Source organism: Orycteropus afer, unplaced genomic scaffold (genome assembly GCF_000298275.1).
Source record: "Orycteropus afer afer isolate SDZICR_OR568_19922 unplaced genomic scaffold, OryAfe1.0 scaffold00147, whole genome shotgun sequence".
Lineage (NCBI taxonomy): Eukaryota > Metazoa > Chordata > Mammalia > Tubulidentata > Orycteropodidae > Orycteropus > Orycteropus afer.
In genome coordinates, this window is record NW_006921734.1 from 3845803 (window position 1) to 3866241 (window position 20439).

The 20439-nt window shown below is 37.1% G+C and overlaps 1 protein-coding gene across 1 annotated transcript; it reads left to right on the forward strand.

Annotated features, from left to right (window-relative positions):
• Positions 1–5977: 5977 nt before the first annotated feature.
• Positions 5978–19731, forward strand: LOC103201325 (caspase-1). Its single transcript, XM_007945998.2, has 8 exons — positions 5978–6020; positions 6114–6401; positions 11870–11985; positions 12649–12822; positions 13257–13491; positions 13913–14062; positions 19078–19187; positions 19633–19731. The coding sequence occupies exons 1-8, from the start codon at positions 5978–5980 to the stop codon at positions 19729–19731; spliced, it is 1215 nt and encodes a 404-aa protein (XP_007944189.2).
• The last annotated feature ends 708 nt before the right edge of the window (positions 19732–20439 follow it).

Sequence of the window (20439 nt, forward strand, 5' to 3'; positions counted from 1 at the left end):
GGAAACCCAAGGAGGGGTCACTATGAGTCGGGTCCGACTCGACGGCACATAACAACAACAACAACAACAACAATTAAGAAGGTGCATTGGCTCCCTATTGCCTTTCTCATGAGTTTAAACTTTTCATTCTGTCTGTCATAAACCATCATAATTTGGTCTCAATCTGTCTCTCAAAATTTATTTTCCACTGCTGCCCAACAAGCATCATTTGATTTAAGCAAAGTGATTTCATTGTGTTTCTCCTATATGTGCTTCTTGCCTCTGCATTTTGCTCATGTTGTTTTCTCTTACTGAGTTGCACTGATCCTACATCTCTAATCTGTGTAGACATAGGCGGGGATAAAAAAAACCCATCAAATTCTTTGGATTAGAGCAATCCAATCACACTTTGAACTAATGCCCTCCACAATTTATTAAGTTATTTGTTCATTTGAGCCTCGCATTTCTGATCTTTAAAGTTAACACACTACAAATAAATCCTCAATGTTTTTAAAACTAGCTTCAGGACCTATTTTAGTACCTAGAACATAGAAAATCAATAAATCAGTTACTTTCTCTATCTCTTCCCCTTGCTAATCCAGAAACCTTTCTTCCTGAAAGTCACAGAGTGTATTTGGAAGCCAGAAGTAACCTTCTCAGAATGTTCAAGGCCTTATTTAATTGATCCTATTTATAACAGGATTTTGATATCTATATTTATAATATAGCAGGATTTTGATATACCAACATTTTGATATCTATGCTCTCTTTTATAATAATTATCATTGTTCTTTATGCGTATATCTTATACTACCCACACTATCCTCATATCCATAAGAACAGGGGCAAAGACTTATCCTCTGGCTGTATACTCCTTACCAGCACATTGCTAGGTTGGAAAACAGTACATCACACAGAATAGAGTATTGGGTGAGCAGGAAAGCTGGCTTCTCACCCGAGTCTGCACCTTTGTGCTTGTCCAATTTCTGACATCTGGTCATCCTATTCATATGATAAAATCAATGTTTACTTAACCTATCTAACTTAAACAGGTGTGATTGCTGTTGCTGTTAGGTGCCATCAAGTTTGCTCTGACTCATAGCGACCCTATTTACAACATAGCAAAACACTGTCCAGTCATGTGCCATCCTCACAATCCTTGCTGTGCTTGAGCCCATCATTGCAGCTCCTGTGCCAATCCATCTCATTGAAGGTCTTCCCCTTTTACGCTGACCCTCTCCTTTACCAAACGCAATATCCTTCTCCTGGGAATGGTCCCTTCTGACAACATGACCAAAGCAGATGAGACAAAGTCTGGTCATTCTTATTTCTATGGATCATTCTGGCTGTACTTTGCCCAGGACAGATTCATTCATTCTGGAATTTCCATGGAGTTTTCAGTATTTTTTGCCAACATCACAATTCAAAGGCATCAACTCTTCTTCTGTTTTCCTTATTCACTGTCCAGTTTTCACATCCATACGAACTGATTGAAAACACCAATCACCTTGGTATTGTCTTGGGTTAGATAAACCTTAGTCTTTGGAGTGACATCTTTGCTCTTGTAGGTGATGAAATAAGCACATGAAGAACTTAGAAGCATTTTACAAAGAAGTATAATTTGGTAGCTATGTCTTCTAGGTGATACATTATGATTACTATGTAGTGGAAACACTGAGAACAGGTGTTTACACCAATCATTCTGTTCTAGGAACAAGAATAATTGTGATCGTTATCTTACAATTGAGAGGATGAAGCTGAAGGGAACCTCTGGTGGCATAGTGCCTAAGGCATTTGGCTGTTAAATAGAAGGCTGGCAGTTGAGGCTTAGTTGTTGTTGTTGTTGTTTGCCCTCGAGTCGGCCCCGACTCATAGCGACCCCTCCTTGGGTTTCCGAGGCAGTATCACTACGGAAGTAGGATTGCCCAACCTTCCTTCTGAGGAGTGGCTGGTGGGTTTGAACCGCCAGCCTTCTGGTTAGCAGTCAAGTGCCTTAGGCACACTATGACCACAGCTCCCACTACAGAAGTAGGATTGCCCAACCTTCCTTCTGAGGAGTGGCTGGTGGGTTTGAACCGCCAGCCTTCTGGTTAGCAGTCAAGTGCCTTAGGCACACTATGACCACAGCTCCCACTACAGAAGTAGGATTGCCCAACCTTCCTTCTGAGGAGTGGCTGGTGGGTTTGAACCGCCAGCCTTCTGGTTAGCAGTCAAGTGCCTTAGGCACACTATGCTACCAGAGCTCCTAACGTTTATTTAGTGGTCCTTTAATTTCATTCAGCAATGTTTTATAGTTTTCTGTATTTAAGTCTGTCAGCTTCTTTTGTAAATTTATTTCTAGGTTGTTTTTTTTTTTTTTTGTTTTAGATACTATTGAAAATGGAATTATTTTCTTAATTTCCTTTTCAGATTCTCATAGCACAGAAACCCAATTAATTTTTGAATGTTGACCTTATCCTCTGCAAATTAATGAATTCACTTATGAACACTCATACCTCTCATATGGATTCTATAGAGTTTTCTTTATATAAGAACATGTCATCTGTGAATAGAAATAGGTTTCCTTCTTTCTTTCCATTTTGGATGCCTCTTATTTCCTTTTCTTGCCAAATCACTCCCAAAAGAACTTCTAGTACAATGTTGAATGGTGAAAACAGATAGTCTTGTCTTGTTCCTGATTCTCTTGTCATTAGGTACCACAGAGTCGGTTCCAAAGCATAGTGACCTCATGTATAACAGAACTAAATGTTTCTCAGTCCTGCACTACCCTCACAATCATTGCTACGTTTGACCCCTTTAAGGAGAATATTTTCTTTCACGATGGAGTATGCTGTTAGTTGTGGAGTTTTCATAAATTTTATGATGCAAGGAGTTTCCCTTCTAGTCATTGTTTGATGAGGGTTTTTATTATGAAAGGTGTTAAATGTTGTCAAATATCTTTTACGCATTGTAGCATGTGCTTTTGCTTGTGTGTTTTGTTTCTTCCTTCATTCTGTTAATGTGCTGTGTCACATGTATTCATTTTCATATGTTGACCCACCCTTGAATTCCTAGAATTGGTCATGAGGTATAATATTTTTAGTATACTTTTGGATTTTATTTGATGGTATTTTTTGAAGATGTTTCTATTTATATTCATAAGAGATATTGGTCTGTAATTTTCTGTTCTTGTGATATTTTTCTCTAGATTTGGTATCAGGATAATGCCAGCCTCATGGCATGAGTTAGGAGGTATGCATTCCTTTCTCTTTTGCTTTTTATAAGCATTTATAAGCATTCTTCTTTGAATGTTTGCTAGAATTCACAACGAAGTCACCTTGTTCTGAACTTTTCTCTGTTGGGATGTTTTTCATTACTAATTCAATGTCGTCATTTGTTTTAGATTTGTTGAAATCTTCCTTTCCTTCTTTAGTCAATTTAGGTGATACCACCTCGGAAACCCAAGGAGGGGTCATTATGAGTTGGGTCTGACTCGATGGCACATAACAACAACAATAACAGTACATATTTTGGATTGAATTTTTTCTACCAGTGAAGTTATACTGAATAACATGGCAAGAAGTAGGTTATCCACAAATAATTGTTAAATAAAACACACAGAAAGATGTTTTCTTTTTTTTTTTTTTATTTTGACTATGCAAAGGCATTTGAATGTGGGGACTATGACAGATTATGAATATCATTGTGAAAAGTTTAAATTCCAGAATACTTACTTATGCTCATGTGGCACCTGTATACAGACCAAGAGTCAGACATTTAAACAGAGCAAAGTGATATTCATGGTTTAAACTCAAAAAAGGTATGAGTGCAGGTTGTATTTCCTTATCATATTCATTCCATATGTATACTGAGCAAATAATCCAAAAAGTTGGACTATATGAAAAAAAAAAAACAAAGCATAAGGATTGGTGAGACTCATTAACAATTTGTGATATGCAGATGATACAAACTTGCTTGCAGAAAGCAGAGGACTGAAATTGTTTACTGATGAAGATCAAAGACTACAGCTTTCTATACAGATTACATCCCAACATAAAGAAAACAAAAATCCTAATAACTTGACCTATAACATATATCATGAGAAATGGAGAAAATAGTAAAGTTATCAAGGTTTTCAGTTTGCTTGAATCCACAATCATTGCCCGTAGAAATAGCAGTCGAAAGTCAAATGACATTGCATTGGGCAAATCCTCTATAAGAGACCTCTTTAAAGTGTTAAAAAGAACTCGGTCACTTTGAAGACAAACAGGCCATGGTAAGTGTCACATGTATTCAGGCCATGGTATTTTCAAGCACCTCATGTGAATGAAAGCTGGACAATGAATAAGGAAGACTGAAGAAGAATTAACGTCTTTGACTGATGGTTTTGGTAAAGAATACTGATTATACTAGGGACTCTGAGAACAACATACAGATATGTCTCGGAAGAAGTACAGTCAGAATGCTTCTTAGAAGTCAGTCCCTAGAGAAGGACATCATACTTAGCAGAGGGTCAGTGAAGAAGAGGATGATGCTCAACATGATGGATGACAAGGGTTTCAACAATGGACTCAATTATACAATGATTATGAGAACGCTGCAGGATTGGGGAATGTTTCATTGTGCTATACATAGGGTTACTACTAGTTGGAACTGACCCAATAGCAGCACTTACAAGTTCAGAACAACAAGATGACCTGAAAATAATTTATTTGGTATATTTTTTCTAGTGTGAAATATTTACATTAATAATAATAGCATAACTTACCCAAATCACAATATAGAGTTTTTAAAAATGTCATAATTTATTGAGTGTTTACTAAGTGCCAAGCTATATTCTAAGCAGTTTCTACGTTTTCACTCACTTAATACTTTTGACTATATTTGTATGTACAATTTAAGAAAAATTGCAGGTAGGGAAACCAACACATAGAAAAATTCAACCCCTGTCACAAGAACAGATGGTTTAATTGCAAAGTCAGACATTCTGAATTCAGAGTCTGAGTTTTACTTTCTGTGATAGAGTATCCTTCAAAAGTGACGCATCTCTTAAGGAAGAATGTTAAGTTAAGGAAATACTTGACTAATTAGAAATGTCTCTGCTCCTAAATGAAGAATAGCTTCCCAGGAGTGCATACAACTCTTGTTGCTGAAATAGTGCAGAGCTGTGGTGTAGGTCACAGCCACCCTGGATCACCTCCTTCAATAGCTAAATTAATCCCCCTAGTGAATGGGAGATTCTTTACTGTATGAGTTTAATTGTATACATTCTTTCTCATTTCTTTTATGTTCTTCAATCTTCACTCTTGTACCTTGACCCTATCCAAATGCTACTGAAGAAAATTTTCCAAGGACACACTCTAATGCAGTTGAAAGTTCAGCAATCTGATGATTTCTTTGGTCACAAAAAAAAAAAAAAAAGTGACATGCATATACATGTTGTTGTTGTTGTTATTTGCCATCGAGTCGCCCCGACTAATAGCTACATGGACAGTGGTTATTTCTCAATTTGAAAAGGAACTTTGCCTGAAAGAAAGCGGAACAAGCTTTCAGTTTCCTTTCACACAGTGAGGGTGAGAGGAAGAAGCCATGGCGGGTGAGTTTTTTACTCTTTAAAATGATACATCTTGAGGAGAAAATCACTTTTGCAAGGGGGAGCTCTTTAATAATCTTAATTAGGTTTTGTGAATGTTTACTGGGGCAGACTGAAGGATCGGCAGAAGAAGGGAGTTAGAGAGACGAGAGAGTAGCAGAGGAAGAAGCTTTTACAGCCTTTGTAAAGCAAAAATCGCGAGAAAGAAAGGAAGCAAGGCTTTGCTGTATCCTGCTGCCGTTTTGCAATCTTAACTGAATTTTCAAATGAAATGAGCCTGACTGAGATTGCGTAACGGCATCAGGGTGGGAAACTGCGGCCATTGCCCCCAAAGGAAACAGGCTCTCACTCAGCCTCTTTGGAGTTAAACACAAAGCTTGTCAGCAGCATCTCTGATCCTCAGGCACTAATGTGATGACAGTAAACATGGCTAATCATGAGGGAAGAAATGGGAAAGGTGCTGAATATGGTGAGAGGCTTTTTTCCCCCCCAATCAAATTTAAAGGAGGCTATTTCTTGTTACTGACATGAGAAGAAAATTAAGCTCTTTTCATGACTTGGTGAATCCTTGCTCTTTCAACAGACAAAGTCCTGAAGGAGAAAAGGAAGCTCTTTATCCAGTCAGTGAACAAGGGCTCAATAAAAGTCTTGCTGGATGAATTATTAGAAAAAAAAGTGCTGAACCAGGAGGAGATGGAGTCAATAATAGATGAAAATCCTACAGTCATGGATAAAGCCCGAGCTTTGATTGACTCTGTCATTCGTAAAGGGCCCCGGGCATGTGAAATATGCGTCAACCATATTTGTGAAGAAGACTCTATCATTGCTGAGAAGCTGGGGCTGTCCCCAGGTAAGGGTCAATGAGTCATATTGAAGTTTAAATAGATCTTGAGTCGAACGTATGATATCTGCATTAGTTGTGCAGAAATCAGTGTGGAGAAAACACCCTTGCCTCTGGACTCAGGGCCCTATCTCTCTCACTGTTTACATTGCAGTCTCCACTCTCTCTCTTCTTGCCTGTTCCTCTGGCCTCTGTTTCTTTTTGTATTTGAGCTCTTTTCTTGCCCTGTGAGTTTGGTGACTCATTCTTTAAAGTTTATGGGAAAAGTCTGAGAAACTTCATCCTGCAACTAAAGTCCTCTGCCATGTCACATTATTATGTATTTATTATTATTATTATTACTATTTGTATTTTTGGCTAAAACTGGTGATCCCTAGGAACATGTATGTAGTTTTCTGATATGAAGAACTCAGATCTTTCTTTTCCACCACAGAGTTGAAATACTTTTTACAATCTCTTTCCAAAAGTTTGCTCTCTTGGAGGAATTTATGTTCTAATGGTGGTAGAACACACAGAGACTAAGTGGAATATTTACAGAAAATTAAGGATTTTAAATGGACTCCTTCCTCTAGTTGGCCCTTGATTTTTCTTTGGGGTAAGATTGCCCATTTGCAGGTACTGGGTGTGAGGCCCAGTCTTTCTACCTCCAGTCCTCCCCCATGGGTGCTAATAGGGGCTAAGGCATCTGAACTGACCCTAAGATTCTATAGTTCATCCACACAGTGAAAATGCAAACTCTGAAGGTGGGCCAGTCACTGATCACTGTTGCACTTCCCAGAGCCAATGTGAAGGGGGAGATGTCCTTTGAAAACATGAAATCTGTTTTCTAGAGAATAAGAGAAGCCTATGTCTGCTTGAGCTGACATATCAGATGCTTTCTGTGTCATCTATTTGTAATGAATTTCTTGTTTTTCTTTCAATCCGTCTTTACTATTGTGCACTTTTGACCTACAACCAAGTTAAAAACAATCAGTCAATGGAATAAAGATGAAGATTAATAGCAAAATAGTCAAAGCTTCTTCCTTGCACCACTCTTTTCAATCCATCTTCCTTGAATCCTAGAGGCACAATGTCCTGGAATACTTCTAACACCTGAGTCCTGCCTCTCTAGATTTCCAACAATATCCCCATAGTCAGGTATTTCATAGCTTTGTCTCCCCTTCATCCATGTGCCTTTTTTTTTTATGGCTATAGTATATGATAATTAGATGTACTTATTGAATGTACCCTAATGGGAGAGTCTTTCTAGAAGACATTTCTTGGCATGTATGCTACGGCCATGCAAGGCCTTCAGACATTTTTCTTGAAATTCTTGATGGTTAATTTAGACCAGCAGTCTAGGTGGGAACCAAAATCAAAAACAAACCCACTGCTATAGAGTCAATTCCAACAGTTTATTTTCTTGGGCTTGAAGTTTTATGGGACTTTCTGTAGCTCTCCTGAACTGAGACAGGGACATGGGCAATTTTGTTTTCAATGTTGTTGTTGTTATGTGCTGTAGAGTCAGACCCGACTCAATAGGTACTATGAACTAAAGACTTGTAGGTTTCCTTAATTGTTAGCTCATGTTAATTCTAAATGTTTCTGGAATAAGTTTCTTAGGTGAGTATTTTTATATTGAGATTCTTATAAAACCCTAAATAAACTGAATATCAATTCCTCTCCTTCTTGAAATAAACAATCATAATGGATATGGATGCCAGAGGAGAAATTAACAATAGGTTTGGGCAATTGTATGCAACCAAATAGTGTAACTAAAGGTTTTCAGTGTTTTCCTCCTGGCAATAGGGCATATGTTACTGACAGGAAGATTGTCTTTGCCTGAGAAATTTCAGAGATTATAGTCAGAGCACCCATTACTTGTACAAATGTACTTTGCCCATTGTGGGTCCTCTTGCAGAGTCACTTAGTGATTAAGATCTAACAATGAGTCAAGACAGATTTTGTGTTAGTATTCTGGCTCCATCAGTTCATTCTCTATGACATTTAGGAAACTTCCTTAAAGCGTCTGAAATAATGATTTAATAATGGTCCTGTCCAAGAATGGCTTTTCCCTCCACACAGTGAAGACTGACACTCTGGTGGACAGCCAGGCACTGAACTTGATTGTATTTACCAGTCACTAAATTACCTTATACCTAAAAGCCCAGTTTAGGGCTTACCACAAACTAGCAACAGTATATGCTAGTTACTTCTTCTTCCTCTTCTTCGTATTCGTGCTTATAGTGAAATAGTACAAAAAATGTAGGGAAAGGGGAACAGAATACATATAGCTAAGATGACAAAATATTTTCCAGAAACTTTCAAATAGTATAGCATTGTTTTTGTTGTTGTTATGTGCCGTCGAGTTGAACCCAGTGGATTTTAAGAAAACTGTAAGAAAATTGAGCATATCTAGCTTATGTGTAACTAGATCTCACCTACTTGCATATTTGGAAATTGTGGTACACATGCAATAAATATTTGCTAAATATTATTTCACTGAATTATTTAATCACTATCACAATCACTAATATTTATTGTGGCCGTGTATATATAATGCAACCACTGCCGTGGAGTCGAATCCAAATCATAGCGACCTCTCCTTGGGTTTCCGAGGCAGTATCACTGTGGAAGTAGATTGCCCAACCTTCCTTCCGAGGAGTGGCTGGTGGGTTTGAATCGCCAGCCTTCTTTCTGGTTAGCAGTCAAGTGCCTTAGACACTATGCTACCAGAGCTCCTATATACATATGTTGTTGTTATGTGCCATCGAGTCAGACCAGACTCATAACGACCCCTCCTTGGGTTTCCGAAGCAGTATCACTACGGAAGTAGATTGTCCCATCTTCCTTCCGAGGAGTGGCTATTGGGTTTGAACCACCACCTTCTGGTTAGCAGTCAAGTGCCTTAGGCACTATACCACCAGAGCTCCCCCCCACACACACACATATATATATCACATGACAACTAAGTTTCATGGCCTGTTCTATGGACTGGTTCAAGTACAATAAACAAAATACCCAAATCCTGCTTTAATTGAGTTTATATGAATATGTGAAGCATGAATGGATAGCATATAAGAATCTTACTTATTAAATTAATATTAGATACAAATTTATCAATAAAAATGCCATTAAGCACACATCTATCAGTTAAAGTAATATTGGATGCTGTAAAAAACTTAACAGTTATCATAATTCAGATATGATAGAAATATATTATTAGTTTCATAAATTTTACTCATGAAAATTATAAAATAGGCATCTTTGATCAATTGGCAGCTCTCCCCCAAGTGGTAATTCAAACACCTAGACCTCTTCATACTTGTGGCTCTGATATCTACCATATAAGATGCTAAAGTCATCTTGGTCATCACCATCCACTAGAATTGGAAAGTACATGGAGGATCAATTATTTGTGTTCATATTCCAATCACAAGAACACCCCTGGCTGTAAGAGTGGTTGGAAATTTAGAGACTAGCTGTGTGCCCAGGAAGATGAGAATTTTTGAATAGCTAACCATTCATTTCTTAACTTTAAAAAAAAAAAAAAAAAAAAAAAATTAAGCAAAAACTTTCATTGCACACAGTAATGGAAGTAGCACATAACTTTCCTAGTTCCTAAATGACAAGGAAGATATAAAAAGTTTTCATTGCTCTCCCTGAAAACCTAAGTCATCATGCTCGAGGATTCTTTTTGGCACATCTGAGTCTTATATGAACCTAGCCTCACCTTTACCAAATAAGCAGTATTTTAATTGTTCTAGAACATGTTTTCATCACTAATTCTGGGATGATTTCATCCCAAAGTCTCATTTTCCTCTTATAATAAAAGAAATTTATGTTTAAAAGAAATTTAGTGGTGAGGGAATCAAATATTTCACCCACCTCAGAAATTGCTCTACTAAATCATGAAGGGTGATTATCCCATGTGTGCTTGCTTGAATTTTCATAGGGTGAGGCATTCAGTAAATAACCAAAAAACCCTTTTCTTTTATTAAGAAATGTTAAAAGGGAGAGCCAAATCTTTCTATTTAATTTTCCCCACTGTTGTCCAAGCTTCTCTAAGAAGAGACAGAACATTTCTCTCATCTAATGATGATTTCTGTAGTTTTCTCCAGGATATCCATTCTAATTATTTCTTCATTTTTGAATAGTCAATCCATTTTATGTACCTTGTTTTGGCATAGTGCCTAAGGGATTTGACTGCTAACCAGAAGGCTGGTGGTTCAAACCCACCAGCCACTCCTCGGAAGGAAGATTGGGCAATCTACTTCCTTAGAGATGCTGCCTCAGAAGGAACTTCAAAGGAAGGGTTGCTATGAGTCAGATCGGACTCAATGGCAGTGACTTTTTTTTTTTTTTTTTTTCTGGTTTGGTTTACATATACTGAATATTCAGTAGTTTCTTCAAATTCCTCTTCAAGTTGTAGATCAAAATTGAATATGATTTTCTAGTTAGTTTACTTTCAAAAGGATTCTCCAAGTATCAGTAAAACTTATCCTTATTTTAAAACTGACAAATATTACTTTAATTCTTTTTAGAAAGTAATCATATTGTCAGATGGTATTTAACATACAATTAACTAGAGCCTCAGGATTTTCTCGCTTAAAACTGAAAACTCTTCCTCATAAGTTGGCGCAATCAATGTCTAATGCCATAAATTCATTTAGTGTGCACAATGATTTTACCATTTATCAGTCTATTTCATATTCATTGCTGTTCATATATTCAATACCCCTCCCTTTCTCCCTATGCACACAAGAGAGATAGACAGCTTACAGGATAGGATAAAGACTTATTTATCTTCACCTTCATTATCATCTTCATCTTTGTCTTCTGCTTTTATATTCCTGATACACAGTGTTAGTCCTGTTAAGTAAATAAGTAAGTAGATAAATATATATCCTTTTAAAACAGTTAAATATTGTCACTAAGATCAGCTTCCATTGCTTTTTCTCCTAAACTCTTCTTATGAAATAAATTTATATCCTAATTATTTAATCTAGGAGCTCTGGTAGCATAGTGCCTAAAGCACTTGACTGCTAACCAGAAGGCTGGTGGTTCAAACCCACCAGCCACTCCTTGGAAGGAAGATGGGGCAATCTACTTCCATAGTGATACTGCCTTGGAAACCCAAGGAGGGGTAGCTATGAGTCGGCACATAACAACAACAACAACAATTATTTAATCTAACATTGGTTATTTTTCTGAGAGCTTTTTTCATTCATAGCCTTGAAAACCTCCCTTCCTTTGTTTTCATACCAAAAGATTGATCCTGAAGGTAGCCCTGTGTCTTATCACAGGAAATTTCCCTCTGGTTTGGAATGTGTCCAATTAACAGTGAACTCACTTAACAAAGTTGACAACTAGCCCAAGGTTCTCCCCTTAAGAATGCATTTCCTCCTCTCTGGCTTCATACATAGATGATGCTGCGAAAAGTGTCAAACAGGAATGCCAAGGGTACCATTATTCATTATGTTTCTTGTTTCTTACAGCTTCTTCGGCAATGAAGGACTGTACAACTCAGCTCACATTCTCAGGGCCAAAAGGAAGCCTTAAGCTTTGCTTGCCAGAAACAGCACAAAGGATATTGAAAGAGAAGCCAGACGAGGTGCGGTGGTCAGAACACAAGGATAAGGGGTGAAAGATTCACTTGAAGTTAATTTTGAAGTACTGTGGTTCTTTCTTAGAGCCAGTTTTGTTCAGGGGTTCTCAAAAATCATCATATTATTTTCCTGTATAAAGGATTCATACTACCAAGAGTTCCTGGATTGTGTGGAGAGTTCCAAGTTTGGTCCCATAACTTGACTAATGAGCAACAAAAATAACTATTGACTGTTTAATATGTATCAGATATTGCTGTAATCATTTACATATAATGACATCTTCAAACATCAAATAACTTGTATCAGTTATCAGAAAACTGAAACATGAGCAATTAAATATTTTCCTCAAAGTCAAACAAATAATATTTGTAGGAGTTATTTTTAAGATTCAGTCATTCTGGCTTCAAAGCTGGTGCATCACTTATAATTTTATATCTCAATAATAATTTAGTCTAGTCCCCTGCTACCATCTAGGCATTAATAAACTCCATCTCTGTTCATACAGTCTGACTCATTCCCTTTTTCCAGTTTTGCCTATGGTTCATGGGATTGGGAGTCTGGATAGACTTAAGAGAGAAAAACTCCTTAGACTCTTAAGGCAAATATGTAATTTAAGGTCTCACCATTAAAGAAAACAAAAGTATGCATTCAACCTGTATTTTCCACAGATTTACCCAATAAAAGAAAGGTTGACCCGCACACGTCTGGCCCTCATTATCTGCAACATGGATTTTGAGATTCTTCCCAGGAGGACTGGTGCTGATGTTGATCTCAGAGGGATGAAGATGTTGCTAGAAGAATTGGGGTACAAAGTGGATGTGAGAGAAAATCTCACTGCTACGGTAAAGTCTATCATACAAAATTGCTCATATATATCATACATATTCATACATATTTTAAACACTCTTGGAAAGCTTGGTTTTAGCATCAGAAAATTAATCTTGTGATATTCTAGAATATACTCATTTCTTTGGAGGGCACTCCATGCTACAAATTCCATTCTAATATAGACTGTTGTAGCAGGAGCTTGTAGAACTTTTATTTGGGAAGTATTCTATTAACTCAGTGATGTCCTTTTTTTCTCTGTACTAGAAATCCCTGAATGACTTCCAATAACCCTTTTCTTCACCTTTTGCTGAATTAAGAGTTGAATATTCTTTTCCACTCCATTGTTTTTCCTATTACCCAGCAATACTTTAAGTGCCCCTTTACTTGATTGCCAAGTACCATGAGATTGAATCACAAAGTAAAAAGTCAGTGGTATGGCTTCTTTCAGGACATGACTTCAGTACTGATGGAATTTGCTGCCCGTAAGGAGCATGAAAACTCTGACAGTGCTTTCCTGGTGTTCATGTCTCATGGCATTCGGGATGGTATTTGTGGGACAAAGTACTCAGAGAACATGGCAGATATATTAGATGTCAATACCATCTTTCAATTACTGAACACCCGGAACTGTCCAAAATTGAAAGATAAACCCAAGGTGATCATTATCCAGGCCTGCCGTGGTGGTGAGTACTGAGATCTTCTAGAGTTCAAGACATTCAAGTACTAACTTCACCATCTGTTTACATCCAGTAATTTTGACTTTTGTCATATCTGCTCCTTCATGGCAATGAATATATGCTGTCAATAAAGAAGATGGTAGCTTTTGTGAAGTGTAGGACTGGCTGGTAGATATTTGTTCTATTTTTAACTAATAAGGTACTACTTTTCATGCTGAGACTTTGGTATTTTAAGGTTATTAGAATTTCTTTGAGGGTGAAGAGAGAATAACAATAGAAGTTGTTGAAATGATTATTCTGAGATGTATGTGTGTATGTGCATGTGAATGAAAAATGAATTAATAAATATGGTTAATCAGAATTCTAGGGGAGAAAGTTTGCCTTTTGGTAATTGATAATAATAAGAATCTTGATCTTGGCTTTTCAGAGAACCAAGGAGTGGTGTGGTTTAAAGACTCAGTAAAAATTTCTGCAGATGCAGACCATGACTCAATGGCTCCAAAAACGTTTGAGGATGATGCCATTAAGAAAGCCCACATAGAGAAGGATTTCATAGCTTTCTGTTCTTCAACACCAGGTAATGACAGGATCCTAGTGGGGTTACCAATGCTGAAATTCACACCCACCTATTAGATTCCTGTGTCGCACTTTAGATAGGATTTTTCAAGATCAAGTCAATCATTCTTCCTTACACTTTCAATTCCCCTTGTCCACAGAGACCAAATATTCATGTATTTGCAGTGAATTAGTAATTAGTAAACTCTTCCATGGTGCAAATATTTTTCTTAAAAAGGAAGGCTATGATATTAGCACAACGACAGGCACATAGACTAGTAGAACAGAATTGAGAACCCAGAAATAGATCCATCCACCTATTGTCAGCTGTTCTTTGACAAAGGGTGAAAATCTATTAAATGGGGAAGAAATAATCTTTTTAACAAAAAAGATTTTGCTGACAGAATTGGATATCCATTTGCAGAACAATGTAACAAGATCCATACCTCATACCATAAACAAAAACTAACTCCAAATGGATCAAAGACTTAAATGTGAAACCTAAATCTATGAAGTTCATCAAGAAAAAATAGGGGGAAACCTAGGGGCCTTAATTTATGGAATAAATAGACTATCAAGCATAATCCAAAATACACAAACAGTACAAGATAAACTAGATGATTGGATCCTTCTAAAAATTAAATTCTTCTGTGCATCAAAAGATTCCTCCAAAAGAGTAAAAGGAGAATCTACAGAATGGGGAAAAAATGTTCAGTGGTGACATATCTGACAAAGGACATCTCCCTAAAATTTATAGAAAACTCCAGCACTTCAACATTAAAAAGACAAACAATCTGATTAAAAAATGGGCTGAAGACATTATAGACACTTCACTAAATAAGATATTCAAGCCAGTCAGCCAACAAATACATGAAGGAATGTTCACAGTGATTAGCTATTAGAGAGATGCAAATCAAAACCATAATGAGATACCATCTCACCCCAGCATTAATAGCAAAGTTCAACAAGACAGAAAATAACAAATGCTGGTGAGAATGCAGAGAGATTGAAACTCTCATAATTTGCTGGTGGGACTGTAAAGTGATAAAAACCACTGTTATGACAATTCCTTAAAAAGTTGGAAATAGAAATACCATTTGATCCAGCAATCCCATTACCAGGTATGTATCCTAAAGAAGTGAGAGCCAGGACATGAATAGATATATGCACACCCATGATCATCACAGCACTATTCAGAATAACAAAGAGATGGAAACAACCTAAGTGCCCATCAGTGGAGGAAGGGATGTGCAAACTGTGGTATATACACACAATGGAATAACATGCAACACTAAAGAATCTGCAAAGCAGCACATAATGTGGATGAACTTGGAGGACATTATGCTGCAAAATAAGTTAATCACAAAATAAATATTGTTTTAGTCCACTATTATAAAAAGTCAAGGTAAGGTTTTTACATGGAAGAGAACTTTCTTTGTCAGTTACCAGGGATGGGGGTTGGAATTCCTAGATAGGTTGGAGAAAAAAAAAAATGTGTCTATATCTATCTATCTATCTATCTATCTATCTATCTATCTATAGGAGCTCTGGTAGCATAGTGGCTAAAGCGCTTGACTGCTAACCAGAAGGCTGACGGTTCAAACCCACCAGCCACTCCTCAGAAGGAAGGTTGGGCAATCCTACTTCCGTAGTGATACTGCCTCGGAAACCCAAGGAGGGGTCGCTATGAGTCGGATTTGACTTGACAGCACATAACAACAACAACAACATATATATATATATATATATATATATATACATATACATGCACACAAACACACATATATATGTACACACACCAAAGATATTAGAGTTTCCCAGGGTAGGGTGGAAGGGAAAAGGGGAAGCTTTTGTTTGCAGGCCATTGACTTTATGCAAATAGTGGTGGAATATTTTGGAAAAGGATAGAAATAATAGTGGCACAATATGAAAATATCAATGTCCCTGAGCTGTAAATGTGGAAGTTGTTATGTTGGCAAATGTTTTATTGTGTATATTTTCACTACAATCAAAGTAAATAAATAAATAAATAAGGAAAGAAAGATAAGGAAGGCTACCAGAGAATTCAAATGAAGAATTTCTACACTGAAGTAAATGAGAATCTCACTCTACAAAGAAAAGATGCGTAACAAGAATCACTGAGAAGTCCAAATTTCCTAGACCTTAATTGCTTATAGAAGAACATTGTTGGAAAAGGCAGAGAGGCAGACACAGTATGCCAGGGCCGTAAGTTGAAGCGGTTTCAATCACAAGTATGAAGTGAATCCATCAGCACGCGTCTTCATGATTACATATTCTAAGTCTAGTTTTTGGAGTAAGAGCTCTGTGATTGTAACCTGGCTATGTCCTTTAGTACTTTGTAAACCTTTGCTCTTGTTAGGTGCTGTCAAATTAGTTCTGACTCATAGGGATTCTATGTACAGCAGAGCAAAAAATGATACTGTGTAAACCTCACAGTTATTGCCATGTTTGAGCCCATTGTTGCAGCCACTGTGTCAGTTGATCCTGTTAAGTGTCTTCCTCTTTTTTGCCAAGCCTCTATTTTTCCAAGCATGAGATCCTTCTACATAGATTGGTCCCTCCTGTTATCATAGCCAAACTACTTGCCAGATTAGCTTCACTTATTTAGGAGCTCTGGTAGCATAGTGCCTAAGGCATTTGACTGCTAATCAGAAGCCTGGCAGTTCAAACCCACCAGCCACTCCTGGGAAAGAAGGTTGGGCAATCTATTTCCATAGTGATACTGTCTCGGAAACCCAAGGAGGGGTTGCTCTGAGTGGGGTCTGACTCGATGGCACATAACAACAGTAACAATTTAGCTTCTCTGAGGTTTCTATGAATTCTTCACTGATATATATAAATAAAAATAACATTGTTCTAAGGACTGAAGTAGATAATACATATATGTAAATTATTGAGCATGATACAAAATAAATCGCACATTAAATTACTGCTACAGGTAAAGGTCAGTATTTTGAAACACAGATTTTACCTTGAGTCATCTTCTTCTCAAGGTCATTTGAATTCTTCCATCCACTATGTTTTGCAATTTTCTGAGAACTGACATTCTATTGATTACTTCTGACTCTATCTTGTCTCTGCTCAAATAGGGTAGGTTATGGATTATATCCTGTAATAAGACTGCCATCCATCAAGAGATACCCTGCTTCTGAATTGTGTTGACCAGGTCTTGTAAGAGAACTCAAATGTTTTGTTCTGTTTTTCGTCTCCTGTCCCAATGAACAAAAATCACCACTACCACCACCACAAAAAGCAAAAGTCCCAGACATTAACAGCTTAAATATATTTAGCAGACTTTACTGAGTGTTTTGAGAAGGAAAGTGTTTATGTAGCAGTGATAAAAATGACTTCAAATTTAGTATCAGACATAACCGTTCCTTAAAGTTCTTTGATCTCCACTGCCTTCCACAGAAGATTTACCACTGAATAAATAGTTCAGTGGTTAAAACATTCAGCTGCTAACCAAAAGGTCATTGACTTGAATCTACCAGCTGCTCCTAAGGAGAATGCTGTGCCATTTGCTTCTGCAAAGATTTACAGTCTTGGAAACCTGTCCTATAGAGTTACTATGAGTTGGAATTGACTTGATGGCAGTAGATTTGGTTGGGTTATATAGCCCCATGTGGTCCTTTGGCTTCTCAATATGATAAATCTTCCTGTAATCTATCTCTCTTTTTCTTCACTTTCCTCACATCTCCATTCCATATGGACCCTAGAAACAGCAAGTAAGCTAGTTATATTAAGCTCCCTATACTAACCTAGCTCCACATTCCCTTTTGAAACTCCCAAGCACTCTGTAGTGCTCCTCTGAGCAAAGTCACCACTAATTCCCTTCATTTCATAAAGGATTTGTAGAAGTATCTCCCTCTACTCTCTTTCCTACCCACTTCTTTAAGTAGAACTACCCTCAAAAGCAGCTTCGGCTTAAAGAGAATTAATTGTATTATTAAAATTATTTGTTATTTATTATTAAAAACAGACTTTTGTTATCATTGTCTTTGACTAAACTATTGATTAAATAACTTATCCATGATCATATACATTGCTATTGGTACCACTTTGATATGCAAAAATATGTGCACTACTTTTATGCTTCTGCTATTCCATGTAACTAATATCTTCCTTAATATTCCTCCACTCTATAAGATCTTATTGTCCTTCCATAAAATATGGTCTTGTTTCCCTTAATCCTTCCAAGGTTTACACATTCTTTTATATGGTACTGTTTTCATAATTAGTTAACATTTTTTTGTTCCATAAATAACTAATGATGAGATATTATTTTATGTTCATTAAATTACTTATATAAAACATATGCTTAAAGTTATTAATATAATTGTCTATATAGACTGGGTATTATAATTTTCTGGCCACTTGTGTTAAATTACATCTAATTCTCAAGCATCTTTTCGTGGCAGAAGTCATTACCATTTCCTTTAAAGTTGTGGGCATTGATTTTCACAGTATATTGTTAACTTAAATCAGAGTCAGGAAGTGTCAGTCTTTAAGCCCACACTAAGAAATTCCTTCCTCAAGTCCCAATAACTCCCCTCGATCCATTCTGCCCTTCCCTCCTCTATACTTATTTATGACACCTTAAACTCAGGTTTTATATTACCTTATTATCTGGACAATATATAGTACTCTTAACAATTGTCAAGTATCAGTAAGAATGTACTCACTGAATTTTTAATAAAATTTCTGAAAACAGCATATTGTGTATAGAAAACACACACACACACACCCTCATTGCCATTGAGTCATTTTCAACTTACAGTGACCTCCATTGGGTTTTCAAGGCATAAATCTTTACAGAAGTAGATTGCCCCATCTTCCTTCTGTGGAGCAGCTGGTGGGTTTGAACTGCCAACCTCTGGTTAGTGGTCAAATCCCTTAGGCACTACCAGAACACAGTGAACTCAAAAATCTACCTCAGCTAAAGTGGAACTCCTAGGGCTTCCTTTCTGTGCCAAGTCAGGGATCAGTCATGAGACTTCAAATATGTTTTATTCACAGATAATGTTTCTTGGAGACATCCAACATTGGGCTCTATTTTTATTATAAAACTTATCGAATATTTGCAAGAATATTCCTGTTCCTGTCACCTGGAGGAAATATTCCGAAAGGTGGGTTTTCTAAGCTTCTCCCACTGAAATTTTGTGAATGTTCAGCTATTCAGTTGGAAGCCTAGAGCAGCTCTAGACATGTTATTTGTCCTCTAATAATGTCCTTTTTCTCTAGATAAGCTTTGAGGTTCTTTGATGAGCTGGTAAATCTGGAAGTCAAATTCAACCTGTCATGGTCTACAGCCACTAGAAAATAGTCATTGACTTTAACTGTCCTCCTGCACTGAATAGGCAAACTAGTGGAAACTAATTTGCCTGTGTCCGTCATAGCTATCAGATCTAGTCACAAATTTTAAAAGTCTGCATTTCATGTTTAGAAGTATATACTGCTATGATTCTTATAGATGTAAACACTTATTATTTATTTATTTATGTTGCTTTCCCAGTTTAAACTAAGATTCTTCACTCAGAAAAATGTGTCTATGCATTTTCTTTTCTCTTTTAGATCCAACGTTCATTTGAGATGCCAGAAAGTAAGACACAGATGCCCACTACTGAAAGGGTGACTTTGACTAGGTATTTCTACCTCTTCCCAGGATATTAAAATAAGTAAGTTTTACCATTGTCTGGGGGCAGGCGCGTGTGTTTGGTAGGGTGAGAGGGAGAGGGTGAATGTTTAAACTCCATCCTGGTTAAGGTTCTAGTATAATAAACTGGGGACACTGAAGGGAAGTCTGTCTGATACTCAGTGCAGAGCATATTACTCTTCTCTCATGGCTCTGCAGACCTGGGTGATCCTTTCTCAGAGTCAGCTGATACTGGATACTGACTGAGGGGTGGGCATAAGAATATGAATCCTCAGTTTGGATTTCTTCCCTTTCACCCCATAAGTCAATATTTAGATATAGCATTGGTTATTGCCTTTTACATGAGGCGTTGGTGGTTCAACGGTAGAATTCTTGCCCCTGATGTGGCAGACCTGAGCTCAATTCTTCGTCAATGCAACTCATGCACAGCCACCAGGCTTCAGGGGCCTTCCAGACTAAGGTAGAGTAAGAAGAAAGACCGGATGATATACTTCCAAAAAATCAGCCAATGAAAACACTATGGATCACAATAGAACATCGTATCATTTGCAATCAATCAAGGGGACTGTACAGAATTGGGCAATGTTTTGGTCCATTGTTCATGGAGTCATCACAAGTCAGTGTCTGATTTGGCAGCAGCTGACAGCAGCAACATTTCTTTTGAAAAAGAATGTCTTCAAAGATGTAATGTACATATTACTTTAATTTTTTAGTAAAACACTTCT